We start from the raw sequence: 16,427 nt of genomic DNA, 5'->3' as shown, positions 1-16,427 counted from the left end.
AAATACAATTGTAATATTTGAATTATATAATTGACATTTTGTGCATATATATGACCTTTATTTAAAAATGATATTATTTAATAATGTAATCGTTTTACTAATCTAACTGATATTCAAAATGTGGAAGTAATTCTGTATGTCTGTCTGCAGAATTACGAATAAACCTCTCACTCTGGTACCTAAGTAAGGACTCGATTGGAGTCGTGACTATAATTACTCCTGTATAGTCCTTACACTTTTTTTTTATTTAATTAAATGTACAGACATGGCATATAAAGGCAGCTAAAAATATACATGTTTTTTTTTTTCTTTTCGGCTTTGAAATCGAATAATTTTACGGGTTGAATTATTCGAGCCATATGTGGGCATATATATGCCATATTTAAATGACAAGAAGAGTTAAGATAAACAAACCTTAGATTTATATATTCAACGCGATTTACTAATAACTCAGCTTTAGTATGCACTACAAATAGTTGATTAATATATATTTATTTATAATACGATACTATTTTTATACTCATATCCACTTCATTTTAACTTTTTATAATTTGACATTTTAAATATCGACCAATGGCGTCACGTCAATTCAAGGTCAAAATTGTTTATTCATCTTTATTCCTCCTGATTGGTCACCGGAAGCAGCTATAGATATTAATTGTATTATGTGTAAACAAATTGACAGCTATAATTAGTTATAATGTCCGAAAAGTATTTCTATTGTTTATTTATTTTACGCGGCTTACAGTAGAGTTACTGGTAGAAATCATCACGTAAGGAATAGGCTCTTTGTCTCCACCAATCATCATCTCTTTCTGCTTTTCTGTGTCTCTTTCTGCTTTATAACGTTTAATATAATTTTCATTGTTTTATTTCATATAAATTTATTTCATTTTCTCTCATTAAATACATAATGAGAGAAAGAAATTTCGTTTCAACCGGGTGTGTCACGACAACTAATTTTAAATTTTGTACGCATTTGATTGTACTGGTGTCAATAACAATGAAATTATAAGACCCTGTCCACACCGCAGTGTACTATATATATATATACATTAATGTAAAGTCGGAATAGGTAACTAAGTATAGTGTAAGGCGTAACGAACGATGTAAATATCCTGACATATAAATTATTGTATTTCATAATAAAAATTTAACTATAAAACTGTGATTTATTTTATACTTATAATCCTTTTAGTTGTGTTGAAATAATAGTAATAAATATTACATGACGGTTATTAGTTATAGAGGAGTGTTATGTCGTCACGGCATACGACTTTATCTAAAAGGCGCGCCAGTGTTGCTACATATCGAAATTAAAAAACATTTGCCGTTGAATGAGACAGCGACCTATTGCGTCAATCCTTCTATCTTTTTTTTTTTTTTAAATAAGCGCTAAGTCAATTTGAATTGATAAAAAAACCATCTTCTCAGATTCGGCCGTTGAAATAAACGACTCCTTATATACTTATGTGTTACTTATCAAGAAATCTGAAATCGTTTTTGTCGTCCCCTCTGCCTTGTATTTAATATGTTATTATATTTAGATGAGTCAATTATTATATAAATAATTATAAAAATATAGCGAAAAAATATTTTAAACTTGCCTATTAATAAATTTCAATATGTTAAATACTAAGATTTATTACATAAGACAGCATCTTCCATATACCAATATAAATACTTAGGTGGTAAAAAGGCAGTTTGTAATCGTCGAAATCCATAGACAAGAAATAGATTCTACATTCAAAACTCGCTATGTAATTTCTGGTGATTTCGAGAGTCTAATTCGATAAAATAATATTGAGTCTGATAAAACTAATATTGGATCTCGCTGTGCAAAAATTTTCTAACCCACAGAAACAATAATGACACAAAATTAAACTTTATTACGATTTAAAAGAGAATTTCATTTTTATAGTGACGGTACCTATACATATTATTTTAAAGACTATATTAGTATCTTCATCATTTACTTTCATCATTATGTACGGGTGCTGTCGCTATTATCTTTTTAATATAAATAACTTTTCATAGTGTTTCTGTGGATTTGAAGTTTGAATATATATGGAAAACAGATTCCAATTAATTACTATTCAAATCGAGTGGTGTCAAAAATGGTACCCATTTTCTCATTAAATATAATGTCTAATTTACTGGACGAAAAATAGATTATTAATCTGTTTTTCGTCCAGAGTTTTACCTATTTAAAAAAAAGTTTGACATTAGTTTGATAGAAGTAGGTATTTAACCTAGCGTTTTGTATTTTATTTATTTCGTTTCATAAAATTTATGTAAATATTCAAATTATTTATTTTTTAAAAGTTTATGTGTGTGGACGTCATGTGTTTCAAATATAAATTCGTTTCATGAAAGTGAGTGCTGACTTTTTGATAAAAAAACGGTATAGTTTAAATAATAATTTTTTTTTTTTTAGCATTAGCAGTCTGTAAATTTTCCCACTGCTGGGCTAAAGGCCTCCTCTCCCTTTGAGGAGAAGGTTTGGAGTATATTCCACCACGCTGCTCCAATGCGGGTTGGCGGAATATGCTATTAGTAAATAATAATATTAGTAACTTGCAAATACCCATATTAAATTTTACAAAATGTAGGCGTGATCAATTTATTGTTGTTTAAACAGACACTTCAATTCTAATGTATTTGTAAGGATTATTCAAATTTAATTGATGTCTACTAATGGAAAAAAAGGTTTAGAGCGGCCTCGTGTCTACCTACACACATGAACCAACGAATATTCCTATAATACTAACATTCGATTACGAACTTCTGAAGAATTTTGATATAATTTGAATATGTTATTTTCATGAATCACATAGATTTTAATCTATACTAATATTATATATGCGAACGTAATTCTGTCTGTCACCTTTGTACTCTTAAACATCTTGGTATATATGTTAATGTAAAAGCTCGAACTAGGGTAAATCTTAAGATTTTCCAGTAAAACCTAAGATTTACCGACATGAGTTGGTAAATGTAAGTATTTATTATACAGGGACGACTTTTTCGGACTTTTACCATTCCAACCTAAACTAACATGTAAATCCTAAGATTTACCAAGTGAATGATGGTAAAAGTTCGAATCCAATTTACCATTCATAATCGGTAAATCTTAGGTTTTACTGGCAAATCTTAAGATTTTCCGTAGTTCGAGATTTTACAGTAACATATAGATAGATGCATTCCCAGGGAAGGACAAAATGGTGGGGATGGTTTGTGTTCTATAGGGTAAGTTCTAAAAAGTACAGCAGCAGGTTCAGCTAGTGAAATATATTTCCAGCTTTGCATTCATGTTGCTAATAATCTTGATACTTCTGGATTTAACCGCATCTGAAGTGGACGATCAAACGTACTGCGCTCTGCGGTACAGGCGCCTGTGTCAGGGCAAAAGACAACATGTTGCCTGTCATTTCTCTTCTGTAAGTTAAGACTTCATATTTTCATAAAATTCAGCAGCGGTAAAGTCAGCAAAATAAAATTTTATTGAATGGCTAATTTAACCAGTTGGTTTAACTCGGCTATATTTAGTAATATGGGATAAACATGATATGATATGAAATAGTGATGTTTTCAGCCTGGACCGGGCCCCTCGTGCCAGAATTACACTAAAATTGAATTCAAAAGTGACTTAAAACATTTCGTCATTCATTATATTAACAGGTAATTTATATTTTGTTATTATAATAATATCCTCAAGGGTTATTAAGCATTCGCCTCATTATTGATTGAAAACAATAATAAAACAATGTTAAAACAATCTAGGATATAAGACCTAACAGACCCTTTCTTAAATCAAATCAAATGTAAACTTCACAATTAAACTTTTTAAATCGTCAATGTTGAAACACTATAGTTTTGAGAAAAAACGCCAAAAAACTAGCATAATTGATATTTTCAAATGAACAGTTTTACAATACTGTAGTATTCTTAAAGCGCTGGGATATGCTTTTTATAGCGCCAGATGAAGCAAAATTTTACCACAAAATACTTCGTACTTATTTAATTTCATGAATATAATTAAAGCTTCAAGTATGTGTAATTTAAATAGAGTGTTTAAAGGCGTCGTCAGCGGATCGCGGCGGGTAACGAACGCGTGCGCGGCGGGGCGCACCTCCCAAGACCCGAGATTATGATGTTAGTTGTAAGTTTGTTAAAATATGAAGTTTATCACAGAATTCAGCTTTTTTTTCAGTTAGATTGATTCCAATGTATGAAATGTATTCCAAATTTGCGTATTATCTTCCTTTATTATATGGACAATTGGACCAACACTGTAAGTTTGAAGTATTACTGATACTTGTGTCAGGAGATTCCGCTCCATTTTACTTTATACTTTTACTAAGAAAGTAAACATTGGATACACATGAAAGGAGGAGACGATATTTAATAGAAGGCAATTTAGAGGAAGGCTCCAGCTCTGGGCCCTTGACAAGAATTACCCCTCCCAAATATTATTTATTTTTATAGATAAGAAAAGAACATATACCCATTTTTCATAATTATTCTGTCAGAATAATATTACGTTCACATTCACAAAACGTTTTTTGCCAAACATTTTCAATTTAAGTTCATCATTGTAAGTTCATCAATAAAAAATTTCGTGCTCTTCGCTTCCAACCCTTTAAATCCCGCTCTATATCTAAGGAATATATCAATATCTTATATAAATTATATAACGTATACGTTGAATTTTTAATTTCGAATTTGTGTACGTGTTATGTGTGATATAATTGCCATTCATATCTACAACTTCCTTTGTATTTAAGTTAATATTTGCCTCATATTCTAGAATTAGCCGTGTCCGAACAGCATCTGGCTAACTTGTGAACTTCTTTCAGGGCTGGGACCGCGAGTTGGCTTATCTGGCACAACGTCTGGCAGACCAGTGTGAATTCGTGCACGACTATTGTCGAGCCACAGGTACAGTAATTTACCTTACTGTCGTTTGTGTTGTGGCTAGCTTAGTAAGCTGGAAATCCTCGATCGATCCGAATCGAGAAGAAAGATCGGTTTTTCTGTGAAGATTTTTTTTGCTGTAGCTAAGTTTCTTAGAAAGTTGGTAATGTGTGTGCAAGGAGTAGTTCTTGCCTCGGGTAGCAGATAAAGCTGGTAATCCTATCCCCAGCCTATGATATAATGAAGGAATAAAGAGTTCCCCTGAGCTTAATTAAAACCGTATTAGGTTTATGCATACCTAAAAGGTTCTAATATGTTCTATGGGTGATAACATAATCTTCGCTACCTTGCTAGTCTTTAAAATTTGCCGCGGATTATTATTATCTTAATCTACTTATAATTTATTTCCTATATATAGCAATTAAAACATCAATTGATTGGCTGTGAACCGGCAAACAACAATTCTTAATATTATTGTTTTCCGGTTTGAAAGGTGAGTTAGTCAATGAAATCAGTCAGTCAAGGCACATGGGGCAGAACATCTCAGATCCGAAGATCGGTTGAGCATTGGCAATGTTATGGTTAATATTTCTTACAGCACCAATGTCTGTGGACGGTGTTGCCACAACAACAACCTTCAGCCAAATGCCCGTCATTCTACTAGTTGTAGTTTAGTTAGCAATTAAATTATCCTCTCAAATTGTCTGGTAGAAATAGCTAATAACAATAAGTCCATATATGTACGTACACATTAAAGATTGCATACTATATAACAATGGTTTTTTTTTAATATTATTTTATACTACATGAATACTTCAAATACTGCTTGATCAATAATTACATATCTTTCTGTAGACATACATATTTTTCATTTCATAGAATACGCTCAACAATATTTGTTTACGAAAACCGCTTATCACAATAATCTATAGTACGCAATCAGCGAATGAGGTCATCTGATAATAAATACATATTACAAACATATCAGTTATAAAAACTATATTATCGTGAAATCAAAAAGTTATGATGTCATTTTTTTAAACGGATACTATTACGAGGTCATATTAATTCCAACAAATATCAAATATATATTTCATTCAAGATTAAATTAAGCTTAAAGTTACCGCCGGCTTGGAATGTAAATCCCACTGGGAAAAATCCCAGCAGGATTTTTTTTAAGAATAGTACCAATGCCCCACTTTAAGGAATTACTAATATACCTATTTACCCCTCCAATTAAGCTTTAAGCTTGTGCTATGAATAGAGACGACAATTGCCCAAGGTGTCACGATCGAACCTGTTACTTAACATGTCTAGTTGGCCCGTAATCAATGAGCTATTGACGCTTCATTAAAATTAGTAGTTTCTCTCATCCAAAATTAATTTGGAAAGTGGAAACTACCAATCTATTCGGAATGGTTAACATTTTTTATACTGGCAATGTCTTCAATTAAAAAAAAATATACTGTATTTGTGTAGACAGATACTAACATGTTTAATTAAATGTGAAGCATTTTAATTATACTTTAGTACGATTCCCGTACGCTGGTCAAAGCGTTGGTGAGGTTCGCTGGCGTCGTTCAAGCGATTCCGATAAGCTGAGCACGCAGCGTGTAATACGACGCGTACTGGATGCCTGGTGGGGCGAGCGGAGACGTGCACAGATCCAACAACTGGTTGCACCTTTCAGGCTGAATCCGAAGTTAGTATATTCGTTAACCAAAGATGTCCTAAAAACAACTGATATCCATACCTAAAACTCCTCCTTAAGTCATTTCTTCACTAGGATTTTTTTTTTTACATTCTAATAAATTTAGTGACACTAAAATATTCTTTACCTACGATAAAGTATAATATAAGCACAACACTACGAATAAAACTATTTCGCTCGATACTGCACAAATAATAAAAAGTAATCACTTGGTTATACCATACACTTATCAGATCTTCTACCGTCAACCAGCATTACTTACTGTTGTTGTGTTCCGGTTTAAGACACGATTACCTACTATGGGCAGTTGTGACCACTTGAGATCATAGAAAAGAATAATTGTAAATTCAAACAATTTTGAATCAGTCAGAAACAGCATCTCGTAATTGTATCATTATAAAATAAAAGAATACATACATTAAAAAAGAATTAAATTCGTTTCATTCTTAATATTTCCGTAGAGGATCAGTTTGGGGTCACTTCAGTCAGCTGGCAGTGTGGACTCTCCGCGCGGTGGGTTGCGGCGCAGTGCGCCACGGCTTTGATTACACTCGGATGCTCTTGGTCTGCGACTTTTCCCACACGAACATGCTCGGTCAAAGAACGCTCAATCCTGGCCCACTTGCACCGTGTCCGATACATACAATACGACGGCCAAGAACCGCTTATCCGTTACTCTGTGCACCGGTAAGTCCTTTTTAAAATATCTTTGAAATCGAAACCCTAAAATCACAAATTTACTTTGTATTCCTAAGAATATGTTGCCATTTTACTAGACACGCAGATTAAAGATTAGGCTTAAGGTTAGGGTAGTTCTTTTTTTTCATCAATGATGTCTTTCTTACCGATTTCAGTAGTAGAGACCAGCCAGCTACGCAGGACATGTTATAGTGCACAGATTTGTACGCAAATACAGGTGCACTCTTTATTCCTTCACTTTCATAATCCGAAGGAACCGCAAATCTGACACCGACCAACGGCTTTACTTGCTTTCCGAGGCACGTTTGTGTACACACTTCCATCTTCCAGACTCTGTTCCTGAGAAGTTTTCGTCAGAGAAACCCAATAAATTTTACCCAACTTGACTTTTTTGAACCCAGAACATTGTGATCTGTGACGAACACATACACATGTAATATGTAATCATATTCAATTTTAAGTAGATAATATATAGACATATATCATGTATGAGAATCAATGATTACTATTTCCAAGATATTTTATGACCTTTATAATCTTGTAACGTAAAATACGTCTGTTTTGTTATTTTATTGTACTCTGGGGTTTATCTAATAGTAAAATAAAATTTAACAAGATTTAGTCGTCTCTTGTTCATGATAAATATTTGCAAAGGCTTTACGGGTGATCACATGATTTGTATTAATATAACGTTGACTGCCTCGTCGCTCTTGTGACTAGATATAATGCCAAAGATCCCGCGGTTCTGGATTCAAATCCCAAGTCGAGCCGATAAAAAGTTTTTGTGTTTTTCTGTCCAAAAATTTGTCCAAAAGTTGGAAGTGTCCACTCCTGTGCCTTGCAAAGCACGTAAACCCTGAAGTTCTGCGTATGAACTCTTTCCTCTCATGTCGGATTTGCCTTCCCATCAGATTATAAAAGTGAGTCAGTAGTTGGGTGGTAGCGAGATTAGCGGCCTTGACCGACATCTGCCAGGGCGATATCAAATCAAATCAAATCAAATCAAAAACTCTTTATTTGGACATACACATTGTACAAATCATAAAAACAAATAAAAAATATACAAAATGACAAAAAAACAGGAAAGAATGTTTGTTAAATGAGCCTCAACGCTGGTATTCTGTGGTCGCATGTATGTGTATATCATCATTATAATTAATATTACCAGACCATAGAATGAGGTTTGTTTGAATGAATGTTGCTAATAACTTATTTACACATTACTTTATAAAGGTAAAACGGCAAATATCTTCGGAAAATGATTATTATGAAATCAAAGAAAAATATAAAGATGATTACGATGACGATTTTGAAAATGAGCGTGTGGTTACAACTGTCCAACCAGAACATACGTCTCGTGTCGAAATTGTGAAGACAGCAGCGACTAATAAGTATTTGAGAACAACAGTATTAGAAGATAACGGGTCTATGAATTTTAACACTGGAATAACTTACTTGGGTACTTAAAATTTTTGATCGTTTTCTTCTAATAGTAGTAGTAGTGTACTTGTTGGATTATAATCACTGGTTACAGTTAAACGAGGTTAGATTTTAATCTCGCTTAACTATTCATTCAATTTGTACGTTTTAATTATTACAGAGATATCCAACTCGTACTGCTCGCACATAGCCTTCTGACGTAATAAAATGTTATGTTAGATACGACACAAACTAATCTAACATTTTTCCGTGGAAAATTTCCTCACTGATTCGAAATATTCCTAAGAGTTGTGAAAATTTTATGTTTTCGGATGTTTGGATATTTGGAGATCGTGGACTCAACTTTGTATAGCATCATTGACTTTTCTTTACTTAGTTTATTTATATTTCATTGTTTGTGTTTGTATTTCATGTATCTCGTATTTTGGTAACATTTTGAAAAGTGTCATTTAAAATTCTGTCACACTAGTATCCTGGCATTTGAGCAGTGTGGTCTAATACCTTGTTTGTAAAAGGATTACTTGATTTGCTTATCAGAGACATTTAGTAAATAATCCACTTGATTACAGGAACTTTAGAAGAACCATCGACTCGTCGTGTATTAGAAAAACTACAGCATGAGTTAGAATCAAAAAACAGCGAGAAGCAACTAGTTCCGATGAGTAAATACCAGGAATGGGTGACAAAAAGAAATTATTTTGGACGAGTGAGGTACAATAACATATAGTTTCTTTTTGGAATTATAGTACAAGTAAGCTTATCTCTTTTGATAATACAAATATTATTGGGATAGTAAGTATTTTTTTATAAGAAATAGGTAGTCGGAATGGCAAATGGGCCACTTGATGGTAAGTGGTCACAACCGTCCATAGACAATGGCGCCGTAAGAAATTTTAATCAACCAACTTAGGTGACTAAGTTATTATGTACCTTGTGCCTGTAGTTACACTAGCTCTCTTATTCTTGAAACCGGAACACAGCAATACAAAGTACTGCTGTTTGGCGATAGAATATACGATGAGTGAGTGGTACCTAACCCAGACAGGCTTGCACAGAGAATATAAGTCTCTCAATACACTATCACTGCGTCACTTCCCGTTAAATCTAACATATATTATGTGTCACGTGATTGTAGAAACAGAGAACTGCTCCTTATACTCAAATATAACGATAAAAGTACCTTTTGCTATTTGGTCGGAGAATAGCTGGTGAATTAGTGGTACCTACCACTTAATATAAGTAAATGTAGGTAAATAATTAACTAATGAAAATCATCAAACTATTCGTTTAACTTATATAAATAATCTAATGTTAGGGAAGATCAAGAAAGTGTCACGAATACGTTAAATACCTTCGTAGCTGATGAAGATGAAGAAACTTCCCATATGTACTACACGAAGTTCACAACAAAAGTAAACTTCGGTACCAAACAAGTATGTCAATAATAGTTCGTCGCCCAGATCCGCACGCGTAGCAATATGTAGAACTTATAATCGGCCTCGGCTTTGCTCCAATTTCAACGGTTGGTCGTCAGGTGTTGGCATAAATAAGTGGCCGAAATCCTTCCTCGGAGTTCGGAGTTGCTTCATACCAAATTTCATCAAATTCGTTTTAGTAGTTTAATAGACAAACAGACAGACAGAGTTACTTTCGCATTTATAATATCAGTATAGATGACTGGTGTTCATGAATGTAAATCATCAAAATTTTACGCCACATCATTACATATAAGTATTTATTATATATATATTTATTTACATAAAAATTAATTCCATAAATATGTAGATACAGTAATGAATTAAAAATGATTACTGTATAAATCTTAACCACGTGGAATGGCGGCAAGAATGCTAGCAGCATTTCCCCGTTGAATCGCAATTCCGATCCTCTGAGCAAAAATCAAACCAGCCCTTTTGTCACTAGTAGAGGCAATAAGGCGAGGCGTTTTTTAAATATATTATAGATAACATATAATTATTAATAATTTATTTATAATTATAAATATGTCTCTGTTATAGAGCAGGCAGAGGTGGAGACAGACAAGATTAAGACCTCAAAGGTTGGTTTATATTTAACAAAATTGAGTCCGACCATGGGACAAGAGACTTGTAGCGGTTACGATACGTTCCTGATTGCTTTTTGATCCAAGATCGACAATTCCACTGTCATATATAAGTTCCATAATCATAACTGTGGGCTTTCTTCCTGTTTGTGTCGGTTAGAATAAGATCTGGATTACATTTCGATGCAACTTCGATCGAAGCGCAACTACATTGTTGTTTAAGTAGAACAGGAAAACGGCTGAACGGCAACGATTAATTTTCGACTCGTTAGATTGACAATTTGTTAGTAAAATTGGTGATCAGTTTTTTAAAATTCGAGCACTTTTTTTTCCTTTTATTTCCAAAACGTTTTTTCTTTTGATAGCACTGAGTTAATAAGTTCCGAACAAAAATTGGAGGCCGTGGAAGGTCGATCAGATGGTCATTATTATTTGAAATATTTTTTGGCATTATGGGTCACCTATTGGTAAGTGGGCACCAATTCTCTGAGTCATTGGCACTGTAAAGAAATATTAACTAGCCCTTATATACGCTGATAACCTTGAGAACTAAGACGTTATACACAGTTTACTTTTACTGGCTCAATCACTCTTCAAACCGAAACACAACAACACTAAGTATTTGGTGGTAAATAAAATTACGAATGGGTAGGAATACCTACCCAGGTCGCTTTGCACAAAGCGTTACCACGAAATGTGCATTTTTCTAGGCCTGGTGTGAATGCGCTTATAAAGAGACCGCCCGAGAAGTCGCTACGCCGACCATCAGTGGTAAGTGTCTCTATTTCCGTTTTAAACATGCAGATTTTCTATGGGTGGTCACGACTGAAGTGGTAATTATTATAGTGTCCTTTAAAATATAATACATTCATCACATGAATCCGATTCTTCTAAATTATTAAAATGAACAATTTAGTCAGAGAACTTATTCGTATTGTTACCAGTACGAGACTGAACAATATATCAACTCGCTTGTGTGGAATTAGCTTAAAATTAATTAACAAGAATTCGCCTACTTATATAAATGTATTAATAACTTATGATTTTCAAACAATGCAGTGTTATTTGAAGCTGGATCAAGACGACGTGGATCAACTATACCGCGATACTGGTTTCAAGGTTAATTGGAGGAACCAGTCTTCATCTCTGTGAATAAACTGTTTTCTTTTTTAATTTAATTTTTATTTTATAATTTAAATATCGAAGATCGGCTTAATAATCAGAGAAATATTACAGATGTGATAATAACCTGTCTATCTAAAAAAAAATTGGTTTGAACCGACTGAAACGAAATTAACACATAGCAACACTCGTGCTTGCTTGCTTGCTAGCTTGCTTGTATTGCTGTTACTGGCCCTTTAATGAAGTGTCGTGGTTCGAATTACGTAACAATATCATTAATGTTTTACCAAAGTTACCCCAAGTAGAAGTGAATATTAATTAGAATCCTATTTAGTAATATGATTCTAATAAATTAATAATTAATTTAATTCTGAAATACAAAGTAGCGAGTGTGTTTAAGCCTTAAGTTTAAATATTCTTTCATTAATTCTTTGAAAAATTCTTGTCAAATATCATATGACAAATAAGATTATTTGACAAGCTATTTACAAAACACAATGAATTATTTGTAATACAATATTTTAACCTGAAATATTTTGCTTAGCCATTACACAGATATTTTTAATAAATTTTATTTTGATAAAAATAAAAAATACAATGTTCAAGTTTAACAATTAAGTTGTAAGAGTCATGTGAAAAACGATAATGTGCTGTTGCTGCTGCGATTGGTGCTGGCGCTGCGTGCGAGTGGTGTGCTGCTTGTCGTGCTGCATCTGGCTGCTGCATTTGTGCGGGTGTGACGAGTGCTGTGAAGACTTGACTGTAGCGGACGATTAAACTTCTTAAAACATGATTAATATTTCAATGTTTTAAGACATGAGTAGATTAAAGATTTTTGAAATAAATGTTTGTGTAGTTCCGTTGGATCTTATGTGTAATATATAATTACTGATTTGCTCTACCAGGTCCTGAGGTCCTGTAAAGGTGAAGTGAGAAGGCAATGGTAATTACTAAACGCTTGGTGCAGTGGCGTAGCTTTGGGCAAGGGTCCCGGTGCATTGAAAAATAATCGGGACCTCATCCCCTCTTTGACTCATATTGCCCTTCAAAATTTTAGATTGGAAAAAAAAAACTTATGAGCGGGCTAGAGGTTTTCTAGCTTCAGGAGCTGGCGAGTTGGTTGACCCGTATTTTTTAAAGCTGGTCCTACGATATCTACGCCACTGGTTTGGTGGCGAATTTGATCATCTGAATCGCATCCATACATTTTTTTCTCATTAAAATTAATAGAATACATTTAATTACATTGCTTATTATCACACTAAACAACTGCGCAGGGGATATATGGGTGCAAACGTTAAAGAGATTGAATATGTTAATTATAATTACTTCGCAAACTACAAATGCCAAAAACAAAACGGCATTTCGTTTTGATTTTTAGAATATCGGTATAATCCTGCTTATAATGATTTCATCCTGAAAAATTTTGATGTATAGAGTTCAGGCGCAACGGCTAAACGTACTTTCGGATGCACGGGAGAGTACATACTTCTAACATCCAGACTCCGGGCTCTTACAGAATTTTTCCCAAATCCCAAAACTTTTTATTGGCCTGAACTGGGGTTTGAATGTGTCAAGATTATATTAATAGAAGAGTAGCAGAATTACTTTGGAATAAAATTGGTGAAACCTTTAACGAACTAGATAACGTCAGGTTCCTTTCAAGACAGTTGAGGGTGGCATACTTCAAAAACGACGGATACTTTACTTATTCCTAAATAAACGGTTGTATTGTGTTTTCGAGAGACGTGACGGCCCAGTGTTCAGAACGCGTGCATCTTAACCGATGATTTCGTGTTCAAACCCAGGCAGGCACCACTGAATTTTCATGTGCTTAATTTGTGCTTATAATTCATCTCGTGCTCATCGGTGAAGAAAAACATCGTTAGGAAACCTGCATGTGTCTAATTTCAACGAAATTTTGCCACAGGCGTATTCCACCAAGCCGCATTGGTGCAGCGTGGTGGAATATGCTCCAAACCTCCTCCACAATGTGAGAGGAGACCTCAGCCCAGCAATGGGAAATTTACAGGCTGCTAATGTATTGTGTTTTCCGAGATACGGGATTGAAACCCAAAACTTCCTAGCACCAACGTGCTACTGACAATTTGTCGAGAGAAAAACAGCCGATTCAGCCAGCAAATGCATCGGGAATTAGTGCTGTACCTTTCAACATCTTGCTTATACTTGCTTATATGTATTTGGGCTTTTATACATTAAATAGAAACGCTGATATCTAAAAATACTCTCGACTCGTTCACATAATAAAAAACTAAAATGAACCCTATCGACTGATGTTAGATATAGATTGATTAAATAATAATTATTTTTATCATTATATTGCCAATATAAAAAAGGAATGATTCCTCATCTCTAAATTTAAACATTTATACCTACAGATTGTAAACACGTTTACTGATAAAGATGGTTCAAAATAATTTAGTACGTAATTCTTGGCGTGATATGTAGGTACTTCAAAAATGTGGATTTGGCGTTTTTTAGTGCAATTTTACAGAAATAAAACTGAAAGGTAAATACATATTATTTTGGCTAAGTTTAATAGCATTAACAGCCCGTAAATGTCCCACTGCTGGGATAAAGGCCTCCTCTCCCTTTGAGGAGAAGGTTTGGAGCATATTCCACCACGCTGCTCCAATGCAGGTTGGCGGAATACACATGTGGCAGAATTTCGTTGAAATTAGACACATGCAGGTTTCCTCACGATGTTTTCCTTCACCGCCGAGCACGAGATGAATTACACAAATTAACACATGAAATTTCAGTGGTGCCTGCCTGGGCTTGAACCCGAAATCATCGGTTAAGATGCACGCGTTCTAGCCACTGGGCCATCTCGGCTCGGCCATAGGTTTAATAACATATTCAAAATATTTGAAAGCATGGGACTGAAAATATTTACTTAAAAGAATGGTGTCATAATTACCTGATAGCCTCTAAATTCTACGTGAATTCTGTATTGTTATCAATATAGAGGTATTATGTTGTTTATCTACTGATTACTATTAGAGAGTCCTTCGGCTTAGACCCTATAGCCTTCTGGTGTAGTTTCAAATATAAAAGGTACTATAAAACAGAGACAATAAAATTTAGACATAGACGGTTTTGCTACTTTTTATTCCTTACAGTTTTATGCACCTTCTAATTAATTAATTAATCATTAAATTCCGTAATGGCTTTATTAATTATAGTTGTATAGTGTTTCCAAGCCAATATTGTCTTCTTGCGAATTACTGATGTCGGAGAGAGAGAGAGGAAGAGTAATCGGTGTGTATATGTTCACTAATGAAGCCAACGCGCCACCATCAAGCGTTAAATTATTTATTAAAGCTTGAAGGGTGAGTGAGCTAGTTTAACTACAGGCACAAGGGTCATAACATCTTAGCTTCCAAGGTCGGTGGCGCATTGTGGATGTAAGGAATGATTAATATTACTTACAGCGCCAATGAAAATGGGCGATGGCGACCGCTTACCATCAGGTGGCCCATTTGATCGTCCACCAACCAATATCATAAAAAAATATGTTAATCTTCGTAAGTTAAATTAATTGATTGATAAATGCAAAAGTAATTTACACTTTCATGGCTAAACGACTGAACCAAATTTGATAAAATTTAGTATGAAGCAAACTTGAACCCCAAATAATATAGGCTATTTTTTATACAGGACACCTAAGGCCCAATCCCGAAAACGAGAGCGGAGCCGCGGGCGATATTTAGTTTTTAATAAAATAATCTAATCAAATATAATATATGTATTTTTTGCTATATTTATTCTTAGTCGCATGCTTAGACATCTTGTCAGTACGGATCAGCCCTGTCTTGAGCACAACAAGCGCCAAAGTGCAAGCAGTGTTCTCGTGACCTTTATTAAAAAGATTTTAAAGAGACTGAGGCCTCACCGATAATCCAAGATTTAATCACAATCGGCGAAACGCCACCCAAGACGCGGTTCTCAAATTTCTTTCGGTACTCCTAAAATTTTGACGCATGTGTCACGTCATTCATACTAATGCACGCCTATAATAATTTACCGCGGAGCGCGCGTTCGGAATTAATAGCTAAATAAATCTTAATAAAGGGTTTTCTTTTAATAAATTCTCATTGGCAGCAATCTGGGACGATGCGATTAATGCAAAGACAATTTCACAACTTTTTCATGATTTTATATATTGCTAATAGTACTTACTTCTTGTGTTAATGTACATACTAGTTGTTTGCAAAACCTCCAACGTATATGTATATATATGTATATCCTATTCCAATTGAAGTAGGATATACATATATATACATATACGCTATACAAATAAACAAACCTTAGATTTATGAATTCCATGCGATTTTACTTCCATAATACCGATTGCAATTTTGTCGACATTGAAAACGCGATTTTTTCGCAAATCCATATTGAATATCATAAATTAATCAAGCTCTCGACCAATGATATCCCCTCAATTTGCTG

At 34.0% G+C, this 16,427-nt stretch overlaps 1 protein-coding gene across 1 annotated transcript; it reads left to right on the top strand.

The window, feature by feature from the left end:
* The first annotated feature begins 3,301 nt into the window (after positions 1 to 3,301).
* On the top strand, positions 3,302 to 11,981 carry LOC125072987. The gene is made up of 12 exons (XM_047683624.1): positions 3,302 to 3,440; positions 3,596 to 3,681; positions 4,081 to 4,162; positions 4,860 to 4,941; positions 6,448 to 6,619; positions 7,090 to 7,315; positions 8,561 to 8,786; positions 9,337 to 9,478; positions 10,083 to 10,200; positions 10,786 to 10,826; positions 11,540 to 11,600; positions 11,889 to 11,981. The coding sequence occupies exons 1-12, from the start codon at positions 3,312 to 3,314 to the stop codon at positions 11,979 to 11,981; spliced, it is 1,458 nt and encodes a 485-aa protein (XP_047539580.1). The 5' UTR covers positions 3,302 to 3,311.
* The last annotated feature ends 4,446 nt before the right edge of the window (positions 11,982 to 16,427 follow it).

The sequence above is a fragment of the Vanessa atalanta genome, chromosome 23, assembly GCF_905147765.1.
Source record: "Vanessa atalanta chromosome 23, ilVanAtal1.2, whole genome shotgun sequence".
NCBI lineage: Eukaryota > Metazoa > Arthropoda > Insecta > Lepidoptera > Nymphalidae > Vanessa > Vanessa atalanta.
The sequence above is the reverse complement of the archived record's forward strand: the minus strand, read 5'-3'. Positions and strand labels throughout refer to the sequence as shown.